Source organism: Vicugna pacos, chromosome 16 (genome assembly GCF_048564905.1).
Source record: "Vicugna pacos chromosome 16, VicPac4, whole genome shotgun sequence".
Classification (NCBI taxonomy): domain Eukaryota; kingdom Metazoa; phylum Chordata; class Mammalia; order Artiodactyla; family Camelidae; genus Vicugna; species Vicugna pacos.
The window spans coordinates 35,070,437-35,087,513 of NC_133002.1; the positions used below are offsets into that span (position 1 = coordinate 35,070,437).

Here is a 17,077-nt window from a genome sequence, read left to right on the forward strand (position 1 = left end):
CTCCTCAGAAGAGCCTCACAACCCAAACCACAGCAACCAATCTCTCATTCCTCTCCCTAGGCCCCACCAGAGGGAAACAGGTCTCACCTGCTTCGATCCCAAAGCAAGGTCCTTAAGGTTTTCCCTGTCAACCCATCACCCAATGCTTGAATTCTCTCCAGTTTGGCCTGTGCTTGCTCACCTCCACTGACGGGGGCCTCATAACCTCCAGGGGCAGCTCATTTCCTCTTCCGATTACTCCGACCATAAAAGGTTCTCTTTATTGAGCCCAGAGGGTGTTTTTCACATTTCCATCCATTGATTATTGTTTGTTTAAGAATAGTTGCTTCTAACAGTGGAGATTACCAAATGTCAGCCAGTTTACCTGAATTACCTCATTTAATCCTCTCAACAATTTCGAGGGATTATTTCAGGGTTAAGAAAACTGACGCTAAAAACAACTAAGTGACTTGGCCAGAGTAACATAAAGCTGAAATTTCAACCTCCTCAGGCTGAAGGCAGGGCCCAGACCCCCAGCGTGCCTCCCAACATACCAGGGGCCACACCAGGCCTGGGCCTCCCGTCTCCAGGGGTTGCCTGTCAGTATCAGAAGGTAGACCACACTCCCACACTGAGTCTTCTTTTCCCTAGTTAACTCCTACCACTCTTTGTCGGCAGATGAAATGTGGCCTGAGGGATAATGACTGACTGATGTTAATTCAAATCAGCCAGTGGGGAGCAAGGGGAGTCACAGGGGAAGAAGTCACCCACCTAGGGACATACAGGTTTGAGGAAATTGGAGGTGACCCTGGGCCTCGTGTTTAGGGCTGGAGGAGACTGGAAACCCAACACCCCTTCCAGTGAGAGCTGGCAAATTGTAGCTATGATATGCCCTGTCTCAAAGCTGACACTCCGTCCACCCTTCAACTTGAAAGGTACAGAATCTTCCACCAAGGTGATGCATCATCTCAGGACCAGAGATGAAAAAGGAACAGACTTCTTTGATCCACCCTGTAGTCTTTTCCCACGTGCCCATTGCTCAGCACTGTGCCCTTGGAACTCTGGGGGAGGAAGGGAAAGAGTGAGAGCAAGAGAGGAGCCAGAAAGCTGAGGGGCCCTGGTGGCCCCTGTTAAGCTTTGGAAGGCAGTTCTGACAAGGTGTGGGTGAGCTTTCCTTTCCTCGCTAGGTTTGGCTTGGGCACTTGTGGTACAGATAACACAGCGATGTACCTCTAGGCTACCCTCCCAAGATCCCAACCCAGCTACTTCCAAAGGATTAGACTACAGGATTATGTGGTTTTTTCATACACTGTCAGTTAGTCAGTCAACAAACATTTTCTGAGTCCTGGTTGCATGCCAGGCTCTGTGGATACCAAGATAAACACAATACCTTTGGGGCTGCTTGGAATAAGCATGGTCCACTCCTTAGCTCTGCCACTTCCTAGCTGTGTGACCTTAGGAAGCCACATAATTGTGCCAGTTTCTTCATCTGTCAAATGGGATGGTGATAATGTACCTAAAGGTAAGTGCTATGGAAGTAGCTGCTATGATTATTTTTCTTGTCCTCAAATAACTCCAGTTTGGCAAGGGAGAATGACGTGTAAACCAAGCATTACAAGGCTGGGGCAGAGCTGGGCACAGGGCACCCTGGGAGGCCAGGGGAGGGGCTGCGCCCCGGCCAGCACTTAACAAACATTTATGGAGGACCGCTTTGTGCCAGGCGCTGTGCTGGTCACTGGGGACACAGAGATGAACAGGACACATTGTCCACTCCTTCCTGCTCCTCCCTGCCCTCCCCTTTTGTTCCCAGGGCCCAGTCTCAGAAGGCTGCACTGGAGGGCAGCACCCAGGACAGAACTGTGTGGGGAAAGGCATGGTCTGGGAGCCTGGGAGTCATGTCCGAGGTTCATGTCCATCACTCCCAGGCTATCCAAACTTGGGCACTCTCTGGCCTCCATTTCCCCACTACTGGACAAGATGACCCTTCTGGTCCTAACCCACTCTGACAGATGATCCACATACTCTACCCAACAGAGCTTTAACTTCTCCCCAGAATCCAGTCCCCAAGCCAGCCCAGCCTGCTGTCCCACTGAGGCAATGAGGAGGCGATGCATGCCTAGTACTGACTGGCACTGCCCTGCTGACAAGCTGGCACAATTTCACATGAAACAGGGGGGTCTGGATCTAAAGGCGGGTTGTTTGAAGAGGGTGGAGGGTGCTAGGGGAAAGGCAGAGCCAGCTCCCACAGGCCCTATTCATGGCTCTCTCTGGGGAGAGAGAGAGAGAGCAGGATAATTAAAACCAGGCTTTGTCCAAATCCCTGACCAAGCCAATATCTCACCTTTGAACCCCTGCAGCCAACAGAGCAGGGCTGATGCCCCTTTAGAAGGAAAAACATCAATGAACCAAGACACCGCCCAAGTGTGATGGGCTGGCACAGGGTGGGATGGGGGTTTTGGAAGAGTATGAGCTGATTCCCCACCCACCAACCACAGATGGACACCTGAAGCTTTGCCACCCTAGGTCTCTTTTCCCCATCCCTGTCTCAGCTGAAAGACAAGCAATCTGCCTCCAATCCAGCAAGAGGTTGACCTTGATCTTGGGTTGTGTTCAAAATGGACCCAGATTCAGAGTAGGAGAGACAGTAGACAAGGCAAGTCAGGAGAAGCAGCGTAGTGAAGTGAGACCATGGACTTGAGCCAGACTGCCAGGTTCCTACCCTGGGCTCTGCCACTTGTTAGTGATGTGATTTTGGCCAAGCTATTAGGTCTGTGTACCTCAGGGTCCTCGACTGTAAAATGGGAATAATAATGGTACCTATGTCATGGTGGTTTTGTGAGGATTAAATGTGGTAACTTACATAAATCCTAGCCCAGAGTAACTGCTATTGATATCTTAGCTATCAGCTATATTATGAAAGCAACTCCCCATCCTTAAAAACACATTTTTCCCCCCAGGCACTAATGTATATGCTCATTTGAATATATTTGCATCCCCTGTGAATCTCTCCAGATTTCTACACTGGAATCCAATATCACAGGAATCTACCTAACCCACTCTACTGGAGGATCTTCCCTGTGTGATGCTCCAGGCTAGTCTGGGATGCTGCAGCTTACAAGTCTCTCCCTAGAAGTTCTCCCAAATAGCTAACTGCAGTCTCTCATACTGTAACTCATTCCATTCTCCTTTGTAGACTCTCTTCTAACCTAATACATCATGAAGTCCTCAGTATCCCCTCAATAAAGGATGAAGCAATAAATGCCTGTGCCCACTACTGCACTGCCCCGTTCTGTAACCAGCACCCTCCCTCATTCCCTACTCCATGCCAGAAATGCTGCACCCCTCAGGGGCTAGGAGGGCCTCCTGCTTCCCTTGCCTGTGAGCTCAGAGTTGGCCTGATGCAGGGGCACAGAGGTCCCCATCCAGGCTGTCCAAACTCAAGGCCTATTCCCAGGGTCCACTCCCTCTCTGCTTGAGCTGGGATCCTCAAAAACCTGACCCATTCCCACGGTGTCCCAACGCCACCTTCCTAATAATGCTCCCCTCCCCAAAGCTTCATCTTGTGCTGTGCCTCCCATCCAAAGACCCAGGTTTTAAGACTTGGCGCTATCACTATGTCCTATCAGACCCTAATACTCACTCTGCCTGCTCCCAGGGCTTCTGAGGCCCTCAAATCCAGCATCAAAAGATTTACTGCTCTCACCATTCCCAGGGGAGGGAGGGACCTCAGATGTGAGAACTTGGAGCTCCCAGTAACCTAGGGTGGACCCACCACCTTATGAGCAAGTGGAAGAAAAGGCTGGGTCTGGGGGCCTTTGGATTATTTGGAGGTGAAGTGACTGGTTATGTAACTGGGATTCAAATTGCATGCCAATGAGCGCCTCTCACTGAGAGGCCACAGCTTTTGGAGATGGGGCTGTTGCTCTGGTAGAGGGGGAGAACTCCATGGGATCAAACGCCATCCACCCCCAGATGGGCCACAGGGTGGGGTTGGGGGTGGAGATAGTGGGAGGGCGGGGGGATGAAGTATGTGTTGATGTGGGTTGGGGGGGAGAATCCAAGGGACTCAAGGATAATGACCTCTACTTCTACCCCCTGTCCATCCTGAAATTCAAGTTTGTAATTAGGAAATACTTTGGCTGAAATGTGGAGGGGGAGTCGAGGATAGAGATGCAGACTGAGGGAGAACTGTGGGTACATCCAGCTCCTGAGAGACACACCAGTCTCAATTTGCATAGCACCAGACCCCAGTTCCAGCACTGGGGAAAGGGTTGAGGAGGAGTGTCCCTAAATCCTCCAGCCCTGTCAAAAGAGGAAGAGGCCTCAGTCCAGGCCTTGATCCCAACCTGGACCCCTAGGGAACTTCTCTTCCAAGCTCAGAAAATGTGAGTGGCTTGACAGTGTTCAACTCTTCAACTCTAAAGGGGGTTGGGGAGAGTGTGCGTTGTTGGGATGCTCCAGCGGGACTCAGAGGTAGGGGGCTGGCCCCAATGGGGCCCCGAGGTCCCTGCTGGCCCCTCCCCAGTCTCAGCAGCTGGCAGATGAAAGAACCCAAGCAAAGCAGCCCAGCGCTGAGTAATATCCCTGGCACCCCGCGCCTAGACCCACCCACAGCCAGCCCGAGGGGGCAGAGGGGAGGACAACCACGCCAGCAGAACCGGGGTCCCGGGCCTGTTTCTCTTCCCCAGGAGTCAGGGGGGTGGCGAACCCGCGCCAGGCAGCTCGTAGCGCGGTCCGGCTCGGCAAGGGGGGAGTGTGCCGCAGGCAGGGGGTGTCCGGCCACAGTGGCCAAGGACATCCCGCTCCGGGAACCCCCTCCCCCACTCCCTCTCCCTCCAGCTGTGCCGGGGCCTCGCCAACGGAAAACGAAAACTCGGGCAGAGGAAACGGCGGCAGGCGCCCCGCCTGAAAAACCCGGACAAAAGGCGCGGGCCTCCCGCCCCCGCTGCCTGGCCGCCGGGGGCCTGGCATCGCCGCTGGGGTCGGTGCCCCCTGGCCTGGCAGCCCCGTGCGCGTCCCGACCCCTGTCTACCTTTCTCTTTCCCGCCCCCGCTACCCAGAGCAGCTCTGGTTCTGCCCCCCTCCCCGGCCCGCCACCAGATTATGTTCCCTGCAGCCGTGCCCGCGGTGCCCGCGCCGTGCGCTCCAGGCTGTGCCCACCGAGCGGGGGCGCCGCGACCCCGGCCTTGCGGCCAGCTCCTTGGCAGCACCTGGATCCGCCCCCTCTCCTAGCTCAGCGCTCTCACCTGAGGGGGCCGGGGCTCCGGGCGGGGCGGGATCCCGACCAGGCAGAAGGCGACTCCATTCATCGGGCAGCAGCGGCGGCTCTGCGGCCAGGGCACTGCTGGGGGCGCAGGCAGGGACCCGGGAGGGGCGGGGGCGGAGGGCGGGGCCGAAGGCGGGGGTGGGGCTCTCTTCGCTCCTCCCACTGGGTTCCCGACGGGGCGCACCCTCTGCCTGTCGCTAGAGTAGCAGACTGGTACAGGGGACTGAGACAGGGAGTCGCTCTGGTAGCAGAGCTAGAGGGCAGAACACAGCTTGCGGAAGAGAGATGGTCTCAGGGAGATAGTTTGGGCCAGCCTCCAGGGTACTGGCCCAGATAGGCGGGCCAAGGAAAGAGGCCAGGGCACTGAAACCAGAACTAGTACCAAGAAAGGGAGGGAGGAAAGGAGAAAAAAAAGAAAAGGCAAGCAGATAGAAACACAGCTAAACGGAGATGGTCAGAGACAGAGATGGAGAGACACAGAAAGCATGACAGAGGCAGAGACAAAACAGAGATGGTAGAGAGAGGCAGAGAAAATCAGAGAAAAAGATGAAGAGACCCATCTGGAAAAGAAGGGAAGACAGAAAAAGGATTAAGGGGTCTTCCATCTGGAGACTCACAGAAACTTGAGACAAGGGCAGAGATGGTTATATCCAAAGGGGCAGAGGGTGGGGGTGAGTGGGGAACCTTCAGGGGCTCCATGCCTCCATGCCCCTCAGTTTGGGAAATGAGTCTCAGCCCAGGATCCCAAGTAGGCAGGAGAATGGAGGCTGTAAGAGAGAGGCTGGCAGGTGCCCCAGCCCCCCAGCCCCCCACCCAGCCAGCCTGTGGCTCAGGCTTCTAGACAGCCCACAAACCAGCTCTGCAGTGGGTGGCAGTAAGAGCAGAGACCCTCCAGGCCTCCCAGTCACAAGCTCCCCACAGCCTCCCTTCCCAGCTTCACTCTGAGCAGGGGCCCAAATTACCACCAGGGTCCTGAATCAGTTTCTCATTTCCCTGCTCCCAAGCAGAACCCCTGCAACCCATTCCCTGATGATCCAGAAAAGGATAGTCACTCAGTCTTTCATTTTCTGCTAGAAAGTTCTTTCTGATATCTAACATCCTACCTCCTATCTCCTACATCCTATAGTTACCTCTTTCCCATGCCTTCTTGTAGTTTTAAAGGGCTCTTGTAGTCCTTCACCCAGAGTATGAAGAAAGGAAGGCAGAGGCCATAGGTAAACAGGAATATGAATTGGGTAAGGTGGGCAATGAAAATAGGAAGGCTGACTCTGCCTCCTGGAATGGCCCACCCACTCCATGGCAATGAGCTTCATAAAACCTATTTGCTTCACCACCAACACCCCTACTCCTGAGGGTGGATCGGCCCCAAGCTCTCCACACCTTCACTTCTGATTAGGATCAGGGACTCAGGCCCTGGAGGGGGCAGTGTGGCCCAGACGCCAAGGACACCATCCCTACTCTTGTGAGTCTGAGGAAGGAGATACTGACTTGTTTTTAAATCTTATGTTTTATTTAACTTATTTTAGTTTAAATCCCCTGGAAGTCAATGGAAAGGGATGCTTTTGTAATCATGGAGGGGCAGCTAATGACTCCTCTTCCTTCCCCACTTCTCTTTGTCAAGGTCATGTGCAACCAGAATTATCCCCCACTTCTGAGAAGTCCTTCCTGCTGTCTAACTGTAATCCTTCATACTGCCTGTATTTTCTTGCCTAATCTTTAACCAGTTCCCTCTGACTTTTTCAGCCCTGTAGCTCCTATGGTCCAAAGCTTGCTGCCACCCTGGCTCCGGGGTCCTTCCCTCTCAGAATAAATGGGTTGTCTGTGTAAGGGGGGTGTGGTAGCATCTGAGATCCAGACTGGATTGAGGCTAGGGGGGAGGGGAGGAGGGTGGTGGCCTCTGGGGTGCCCCTGGCTCACTTTTTCCAGAGCCTGATGCCCTCAGACATCACAGGAGGCAGTGAGAGGAAATGAGCTCACACTGGCCGGCAGGCAATTCCTCCCTCCACAATGCACTGCACTCACCTCCCCCATCCTCTCCCACTTCCCAGAAAGTACGCTCTTCCCCCACCCTGCTGCCCTTCCCACCTCTTCCTGCACCTTGACCTGCACCCCCATCCTGTCCCGGCCCTCCCTCATCCATCTCCTCCAGCACCTCTTTCATCCTTCCTTTCCTCCTGGCTCCTTATCCCCTCTGGCCTCCGGTGTCTCACTCCCCACATTTCACCATCCACCCCCAAATCCACTCAATTTCTGGCACACTCTCTGAGGTTTAGTGCAGTAAAGCCCAACGGGGGGTGGAGGGTGCCCCTCACTGAAGACCCTCTCTTTATACCCTCCTTCTTTCTCATCTCTCCCAGCCCAATCACCCTCCTTCGTTCACAAATGTTTATCAGGAGCCCTAATATACCACTGGGAGGGAGAGCAGAGGTTGCCCCTGGGGATACGGAAATAAGGTCTAGCTCCTTCCCTTGAGGGATCCTGGTCTCACCAATCCTGACTCTAGCTGAAATCCCAGGAAAGGAGTCATGGAAGTCTGGAGAAGCAGAGGAAGGCTTCCAGAAGCAGGTGGCCATGAGCTTTTGAGGGTTTCGTGGATGGGGTGGGAATGGGCAATGGGGGTAAAACACTCCAGGGAGAAACACTGTCATGGACAAAGGCAGGGAGGCAGGAGAGAGCAGACTCCAGCAGTGTGGCCGGAGCCCAGCGGAAGGTTCGTGGGCAGGAAGCACGGAGGGATAAGGAAGGAAATGCCGGTGGGAATGTCACCGTGGAGTGAAGTGACTCGGCCTGAGGCACTTAGATTCTAGCCTGGCTTGGGGCAGGGATGTAAGCGGAGATGTGTCATGGCCACTGTGGTAGGATGTGGAAAAGAACGGGGTGCGTTGGGGGGAGCAAGGAGACAGGGGTGGGGGGCATGGCACCCGGGCAGGGGGCATCAAACATCAGAAGCCCCCAGATCCTGGTGAACAACTGGGTGTTGGAGGAAGGAGATGGAAGAGTCTAGAATAACTCCAAGGTTTCTGGCTCAGAATATTAGGCAGAGTGTTCTAGAGGAGAGGGGACATGTCAGACACTGGTCTAAGTAATCTTTTCATATTTTATTCCAATTTAGCCTTACAAAGGGGTTTTGAAATAAATACTATAATCCCCTTTTTATGGATAAGGAAACTGAGGCCCAGAGAGCTTCAGTATTTCACTCAAGTCCATGTAGAAAGTGAACCCAGGCATTTGGGCTCAGAGTCCACACATTTAGCCCCCATGCTGTGTTGCTGGAGGAGTAGTGATTGGCAACTTAAACCCAGGGTCCATCTCCCTGAAGAGAGGCCTGAGCTAGAGACAGGACTTTGAAGTCATCGGTGGATCAGCAGTGTAGTTCAGGCTCTCCAGGGACCGTGCAGAGAGGAGACCAGATGTGAGCCGAGACCCGAGGAGCACCCACCTTTCGGGGCAGGTGAGGAAGGAAGAGGCAGCACGGAGGATTGGGGAGACTGAGAGCCGGAGGACGTGACCCTGAATTGGGCAGAGGATGGGTGTGGCAGAGACCAGACTGCAGTGAGGAAGAGCATCAAGGGTGAAGAAATAGAATTGAGTCACGGAGAGACTTAGCAGGAAGGGACGGCCAGCAGCACAGGTGAGTCAGGGCGAGGGCACGGTTCCATTGGGGTGGGGGATACTTAAGCAGACTTTTTGGCTGGGGAGTGGAAGCCAAGGGAGAGAGAGCCTGAGGGGGTGATGAGTGGAGTAGAGGGAAAAGAACCCAGATTCGAGTGCCAGAGGAAGAACACATCTTCCCCAGAGGTAGGGCTGGAGGGGAGGAATGGAGGGAGGTCAAGGAGTTCCCAGACCAGAACAGTCCAGGGTCAGGATCAGGCTTAGCCCAGGAGCTGGTAAGGAGTTGTATGATGTCACCAAGGAGCACTGAACCAAAAGTCCAAGGACCTGGGTTCAACTTCCCATCCTGCCTACCTGGGAGCAAATGTCTTTGAGGAAAAGTACATTCCCTGAACCTCAGATTCACCCTCTGTAAGATGAAAACAATCACCTATGCCTGCCTTCAACTGCGGGCTCACATTTGACAATGGATTCAAAGCAATGGATGGAAGGTGGGTTATAAGGCTGGTGGCCATGTAAGTGGCTATAAAGCTGGCCACAGCTTCCCATCCTTCCACGGAAGGGAAAAGAGCACCACCTGGTGGAGAAGGGCAGGAGGGGAGGACTGGAGAGAAGGGTGGAGGAGAGAGACCTGACCCGTTCTCGGCCTCTGGCTTTCCATCCCCAGATCCTCTGCTTGTACCCTCAAAGCAACCCCTGCCCAACTAAGTTTTCATCTCCAAAGCTGGTGGGGGGCCCAGTTCAGTCAAGTCAAAAGATGTTTATTGAGTGCTGGCTACTCCCAAACTGCTATGTGGGGGAGTCGGGAGTGAACCAAGCGGTGTGCTTGTCCTCAAGGAGCCCAGGGAGGGCAAGAAGCACAGCAAAGGCTGGCTGGGATGGCTGCGGTGAGGCCACAAGCAGAGCACTAAGCAAGCCAGGAGGGAGACTTCCACAACGAGGGGAGAAGGCAGGGGCCTTGGTGGGTAGTGCTTGGCCTAGATTTTGAAGGCCTTCGACAGGCAGGAGGCAGAGAGCTGAGGAGGGGCTGGGGCCCAGCTCTGGCAAGGCCCCAAGCACCCCATTGAGGGGACCTCGTCAAGCTTCTTTACCGATGAAGGGTGGGGCAATGGTCCACTCAAGACCATGCCTGTCCCCACCCTCAGCCCTGCTGCCACGTCCCTGAGGAATCCCACCTGAACACTCCTTGAAGAGGGAGGCTACAGACCCCTGGCCAGGCTGGGGCTGAGGGGCATCAGCCACCTGCCAAACAGCTAGGGCCCCAGCCCGGCAACCTTGGGATTGGAGCGAGAGGCTGCAGCTTCTCTGGGCTGGCAGCAGGGCAAGCAAGCCACACCCAGCAAAACCCTGGTGTCAAAACAGGGGGTGGACGAGAGATGCCCCACCACTGCCGCTCTCAACTGGCAGCCCCTCAGGGGACCATGTGTGGGAAACCTATGTCACAGTTTGGGAAGAGGAAGAGGCTCTGGGCCAGGGTCTCAGCCCCGCAGGCTCTCCACTGTGTGACACCCCAGCAACTGAAAACTCGGTGGCACAGACTGTGTGTTAGCATGTGTGCAAGGCTAACAAGTGACTTCTAAGGATTGTGACATCACCTAGCAGGGGCTTGAAAACACCAAGATGGAGAGGAAATGAATTAAAATGTGTTGAGCACCTCCTACGTGCCAAGCCCTTTACAAGCATTATTTCATTTACTCATGACGACATTTACTCAAGTTAGGTATTATTAGCCTCCCTATATAAATGAGGAAACAGGCTCAGAGAGGTTAGGTAACTTGCTGAAGACTGACACTAAGCCCTTACTCTTCTATGAAGCATGATCCCTCTGGGAGGAGCTAAGTCAGGTAGTCCTTTCTAGCTCCAAGATGCTAAATTCGATGGTTCTATGTAAGGGCTTTTAAATTCTGCCAGCACCTGACCTGCAGCCCTGCTCTGCAACAGTCCCACAGACCCTGTCTAGTGCCACCTGCCCGCCTCCCCGCCAACTTCCCACACATCCCTGCACAGAGGAGGGGTTGTTCTGCTCTCCAGGCCTCCCTGCCCTTCCAGGAGAGTGGGGGTGGGGAGAGGAGGATAAAGAAGACGAGGAGAGAGGAGGGGAACATAGAAGAGGGGAAGAGAAGGAGGCAGGAGGGGATCAGAGAGGAGGGGTGAAAAGAGGAAGGGAGGGGTGGCTCCCATCTCCCCCATGGAAGCTCTGGAAATCCCCAGCAGCTGCTCCCCTCTCCTGTCTGGCCCTGAGCCAGCCCTGGGAGGGAGTGAGGGGAGTGAAATGGAGAGAAAGAGGGGCAGGGCACTGACCACAGTGGGGCAAGCCCCTCAGTCCTGGCACCCACCCCGCCCCGCCATTCCAGCCCCTGCGAGGGATTCCAGGCATGCTCCCCTTTAAGGAAACCCTACATGCCGAAATCCACACATACCAAACAGACACAACAGGGCGGTCTTTGCACTATAAAAGGATTCTTTGCTTTTACAAGAGGGCTCGGCACATGGGAAACTTAAAATAGGAGCTTCCCCCATTGTGGTGAAAGAAGCTCTGATTTCAGAAGCACCCCATACACACCATGCATCCAGCATATCCAGAAGGCTGGCAACACCCACAGGGCGGGCAGGGGTGTGGATGCCTTAAGGCGCTGACATCAGCCCAGGCAACTCTGTGGTTGTGCTGATCATCAGAGTCCCCTTGTGGGGTGAGGGGGGTTGTCTCACTGCCTCACAGTCCAGGGGACAGGCTGGCTGCTGTGCTTCTCAGCAGAGGTGTCTTAGGACATCTAGAAAGGACCTGGAAAGCCACCACTCAGCACAGCTGACTGGGGTTTCACAGCAGCCTGGAGAGAAGACAGATGTCTAAGACCTCCCAGCGTCCCTTTGATGTGGCCAGGGCAGGAGCCTAATGTCCTGACTCTCCTCCGTGGTCTGTCCTCCCTTGCAGGATGCCAGGGCACAGGGGAGCCAGGCTGTGCCCCTGGGAAAGGGGAAACACCTGACCTCCAGAAGAAGTACCCAAATCTGATGGAGGAGCAACTCAGCCAGAGCTGCAGGCCCAGTGAGATGTGTTTAGGGCCCTCTAGGCAGAAAGTAGTGGTGTCCCCAAGCCCTGTCCCTCCCTTTTTTTTTAATGGAGGTGAAATTCACATAATATAAATTTAATTATTTTAATGTGAGTAATTCAGTGGCATTTAGTACTGTCCCCCGAACCTCCCCTTTTTGTGCTCAGAGTGGAGTTAAGGGTAGAGTCAGCAATGACAACAACAGTAGAGAAGGATGAATGGAATCCCCTTCCCCCTGCCAGCGCTGGTGCTCCAGGGAACTGCCACTGGCCAGTTAAATTAACAGCCAAGATGCCCAACAGGCCTGGAGACTAGACCAGCCCACAGCCCTCCCCAAACAACATGCCCAGCCCAGGGAAGATGCCCAGAGCACTTCATGCTTCCTCAGAGCTCCTCTCCAACCCTCAGAACTCAGGATCACCCATCCCCCAACTCCACCCCTCCCCAGGCTTCTCCTCACCAACCATCACTAGCAACATAAGAACCTGTCTGCCACAGAGCCAGGGGTGGGGGTGGGGGTTGTTCTCGGAACCGAGGGGTCTCAGAGCCCAGGGCCCCAGGCTGCTGCTTTAGGCAGAGCCTGGGAGTGCAGACAAGCTCAGCACTTAAAGGCACACCCAGGGACAGAAAACCCCTCAAGACTCTCACCAAGTGGGCATTAGGGAGGGAGCAAAGCAGCCCCCCTCTCTCCAGCCCACATGAGGTTGTTGCCCCTTGTAAAGCAGGGGGCTGCAAGTCAGGATAGAGGGCCCCCCCACTCACTTAGGGGGACTGGTTCCTCTTGTCCAGAATTTGCTAAGCTCTGTGGAGGGAGTGAGGAGCTTTGACCAGAGGGAGCCATCACTCCTACTCCCTCTCATGGAGCCTGGGTGAAAGAAAGACAGCCCCTCGGGCCTGGCTGGGGCTGCAGGTCTGTATTTGGGGAGCATGTGGAGAAGCTGCCCAGCCCACCCCATCTTTTCACTGCCATGAAATGGTGGCAGCAGCTGCTGCAGCTGCTGTAACTGGGAAAGGAGGGGGAGCCTGGCGGGGAGAAGCCCCTTGATATGGGGGGGAGGGGCGGCTGTATCCCGAGGTCCCACCAGGGGGGTGTCTGGAGGGTCAGCGGTAGTTACATGGCCTCAGAGAGCCACCCCCACCTCCTGTCACTCCTTCATAATGCAGAGCTTGCTAGGATCCTGGAAGGGGCTGAAACATCGAGTGGGGAGGGGGGTTTCTAAACGCTCCCCTTCTGGAGCTGGGGTGGGGAGAGAGGGAGCGTGTGAGCACTCGGTGAGCGCCTCCCTCTATATCAGTCGTGGGGGAGTACTCATGTTTGTGTGTGTGTGTGTGTGTGTGTGTACACACCAGCTCTGTGTCACAGCAGCCCTACCCCTTCCCCAGAGCTCTGGCCCCGCCCGGAGCTCCAGAGCCCCAACCCCTCCCACGGTGGCCAGCACCCCCTTCTAGGCGCGCCCACCCTCATCCGTCCTCACGCCCCCCGCCCTTCCCTCCCAGACTCGTCCCACGCCCCCGCCGGCTGACCTGCTCCATGCTGCCGCCCGCTATGCGGTCCTCGCCTCGCCAGCCCCGGGGGGCGCCGGGGGCGGCGGCCTCTCCATGCGCCGGGCCGGGTCGGTGTTAGCACCCGGGCACCGCCGCGGGCGAGGAGCGCCTGGTGTCAGCCGCCCGGACCCCCGCCCCGCCCCGCCCCGCAGGCCCCGCCCCCGCCCCGCCCCTTACTCCCCTCCCCACTCCACCCGCGGTTAGAGACACCGCGCTCACATACACTCAACCACACACACACATCGAACCTCACACTCACACATTCCTCACACATCCATACATTGCCAGCACCCCCTGTTCTGCCTGTCCTGGGAGCACTGTTAGTCTAGAGAAGATCCCCTGCAAGGGCAGCCCCTCTCCTGATTTCTGAGGTTATCTGACCTGAAGCACCACCCTGCCTCCCAACCCCAACCCCCCCCACGCTTATTTTACAGAGGCCACAAAGGGACTTGCCCACGGTCACACAGCAGCTTGGTGACAGAGCCGACTCCATGGCCCAGACCACTGCGATTGCCTGAAAGCGGGACAAATGTGCCGATAGAGCCTTGACCACAGGAAGACTCCACCCTTCTGAGTAGGGGTCTGAGCCCTGTGACCCCAAGGGCACCCCGAGCTAGTGGGGAGGGGCCACTCTTTGTTGCCAGGATCCAGTCTCTCTTCAAATGTGTTCTGAGGCCCTTCAGTGGGTGTGGGGAGCAGGAATGGAGATTCCTGTCGCCCACGGTGTGCTATGCCCCAGGCATGTGCCAAGCAGGAGGAGGGGCTGAACTGTTTGTCCATTGCCAGAAAAGGGTCACCTGAAGCTCCAGATACCAGCTGAGAACCTGACTTGTGGGCGGTAGAGCCAACTCTGGTGATGATCAAGGAGGTGACAAAAAGACTGCCTCCTTCACTGACAACCCCTCCTCCACTGTGGGTGGCGCCTGTCTGTTCTGCCCCTGTCAGGGCAGGGCCAAACTGAGGGGACTATCACATGAGCAGGCAAGTGAGAGGCAGGCATGCTGCCCAGGGCAGGCGTGTAGAGTCCTGGAGTGGACAGAGGTGGGAATTAACCTGTCCTGAGGCAGGCAGTGGGGTAGGGACATCGGTAAGCAGGGCTGGCTGTCCAAACCCCCTGGGGCCATTGCCCAGGCGGCATGAAGGGATTTCACACTTCTCACTGCACGCTGGCCTCTTTGTCAGGCACCAGAGTGTAAGGGGGCAGGGGGCTGGAAGCTGACATGGGAAGAGTTAAGATCCTCAGTGGGGCCCAGACAAAGGGGGCTTTATAGGCTGGGTGTAGGGGGCATGCTAGAGGGAGAAAGGCAGGAATGCAGGCTGGGGAGGCCCTGAGCTCCCGGGCAGCCCAATTTGGGGCTGAGGTTGGACTCCCCCAGCCATCCCATGCTTTGGTCCCTCAGGGTACTTGCTGCTTTGCTCCTGAGACTGCCACCAGGAGTCCCGGCAGCCCCTCATCCTTGGCCACCACTCCTCTCAGGGATCTGGAGGGCACTACCCAAATGCTCCCAGTCTTCCCCGCCCAGCTGGCTGCCGCCTCTCTTGGCTTCCCTGCCATGCCCTCTCAGCGGCCTCATGGCCTCTGTCTGCTACCCGAGTGAGTGCCCTGCTGGCTGCCCAGGGAGGGAAGGGACAGACTTGGGTGGGGTCACAAGGCTGTGGGGTCAATGGAGCTCTTTGTCCCTTCAGACGGAGTCTGTCCTGGGCTAAATAGACAGGAGACAGAGAAGAGTGTTAGCAAGCAAAAATGTCCCCCAGAGCCTGACCTGCCCTCTCCCAGGCTGTGGGGGAGCTGGGCCTTGGGCTCCATTCTTCCCGGTTGGTTTCCCCCTGGTTCCCTTTCAGGGCTGAAACAGCCACTGGGAAGTGAAAACAAGGAGGAGGAAGTGGCCCAGGGGTAGTGGCACCCATGCTGGCCTCTGAAACCACTGCTGCTTGGCCAGGCCTAAGGTCTAGGCTTGGGCTTTGCAAGGTTGAGAACTGTCTGTCCCCAGAGATGTTGATCTGGCCCTGAGGAGTTGACTCCTACTAGCCCAAGTTATGGTTGCTAGATTTCTAGACCCCAAAGCAATTTTATCAACACACCCTGCACACTACAGGAAGCTTCACAAACAGAAAATCCCAGTGAATGGAAGGAATGGTCCTGCCCACCATCTCTGCAACCTGTGGGGGGGAGGTCCCTCTTCCCTGACACGCTGCCTCTATGACCAGCTCCTACTCTGCCTCCAGTTTCTACACCTGACATGGGTCAGAACCTTCAGCAAAAGCAGTACCTCAGAGGGGCAGCAGTGGGGATGGGGGCAGGGCCCAGCTCAGGTCATTCAGCAGGTGTCTTATTTTACCTTCTTCATAAGATTAAAAGAGGACAGTCTTACCTCCTGAACAGTGTCTTGGGCAAAAGTCTCCTTTTGGGGGGTAAAAAAATGTTGAAGTCTGGTCAGCATTATATTTTCCATCTCATTGAGATGCTTGGAGTCACGCTGGAGGGAGACAGACCAAGATTTAAATCCCAGAGCTGCCATTCAGCTCTGTGGACCTGGGCAGGTATTCTCACCTCTCTGAGCTCCAGCATCTGCATCAGTAAACCAGGAATGATAATAGGACCATGTCACAGAGGTGATGAAAGATTAATTGAAATGTGAGTATAAAATGTTTGGTTCACTGACAGGTCTATAAATGATCAATAAAAGTTAAGTACTTTCAACACAGAATTGAATGAATTCATCTTCTGTCAATTATTATTAGCTTTAGTTCAATAGGTGACAATTTCTGACCTTGTTTCCAAATTCTGGGAGGTAATACCCTGGCTCCAACCAGGTGCTCCTTTCCAGGGTGGTACCTGCCTTCAGCTGTACCAGGAGCAGAAATGAAGAGCAGTTTTCAGCCTAGTGCTGATCCCTGCTCCACCCTCCAGCCTCCTTCCCTTTTCCTCTGTAGCCTCTGGGGCTCCCTGGGGAGCAGGAGAAGGTGGAAAGGGAGCTGAGAGCCACTGGGTAAGGCAGACAACTCCCTGGGTGCCTGCTGAGAGCCTGAGAAGAGAGGAAGGAGGAGGATTACAGGAGGGAGTAGAAGGAGATGAGAGGGAAGGGGGGTGGTGGGCAGCGGGCCCCACTCCTCCACCTGCTGCTCTGTGAACAAAGCCAAGAATGATGCAATCCTGGCCTGGTGCAGCTGAGGCTGCAAGGCCCTGGAAAGGAAAAGTGGGTGTTGGGGGTGGGGAAGGCAGGGGCAGCAGGGCAGATGCGAGGGGCCTGTGGATACTGGACCTTGGATTCCCAGCCCAACATGTGACTCCTTCCTGTGGCTCCTGGCCACCTCCTGAAGCCCCTCACCCAGAATCAGACCCCTCCCCAAATAGTCACAGCTGCCTTCGAAATAGAAGGCAAACATGATGCAACTGGGACATCATTCCAGGCAGCCTCCCAGAGGGGAGGGCACTGCCTCACAGAGGGAGGGAGATGATGAGAGATCCAGACACCAAGGTGACTCGGATGCCCCACTGGGTCCTTCACCAGCAGGCCTCTGTGCCCCCTTCCTTTCATCTTGGGAACCAAAGGCAAAATCCTCTGGAGAAGGTGGGATTGGAAGGCTCGAGGGAACCGTCACCCAGGACTTGCACAAAATAGTA

General features: G+C 55.5%; 1 protein-coding gene and 1 long non-coding RNA gene across 4 annotated transcripts in view; one reads left to right on the plus strand and one right to left on the minus strand.

The window, feature by feature from the left end:
• The window catches only part of ARHGAP23 (Rho GTPase activating protein 23), a 69,649-nt gene extending 64,308 nt beyond the window's left edge, over window positions 1-5,341 (minus strand). For 2 of the 3 annotated variants that reach the window (XM_072938845.1, XM_072938843.1), the window contains exon 1: window positions 5,226-5,341. In XM_072938845.1, coding sequence (XP_072794946.1) covers window positions 5,226-5,288 — 63 coding nt within the window. In that variant the 5' untranslated portion in view covers window positions 5,289-5,341. The remainder of the gene's footprint in view (window positions 1-5,225) is intronic. The other variant, XM_072938844.1, reaches the window with a different exon arrangement.
• On the plus strand, window positions 1,376-3,253 carry LOC140686304 (uncharacterized). Its single transcript, XR_012060025.1, has 2 exons — window positions 1,376-1,501; window positions 2,992-3,253. It is a non-coding gene; the product is annotated as an uncharacterized lncRNA (long non-coding RNA).
• Window positions 5,342-17,077: the final 11,736 nt, after the last annotated feature.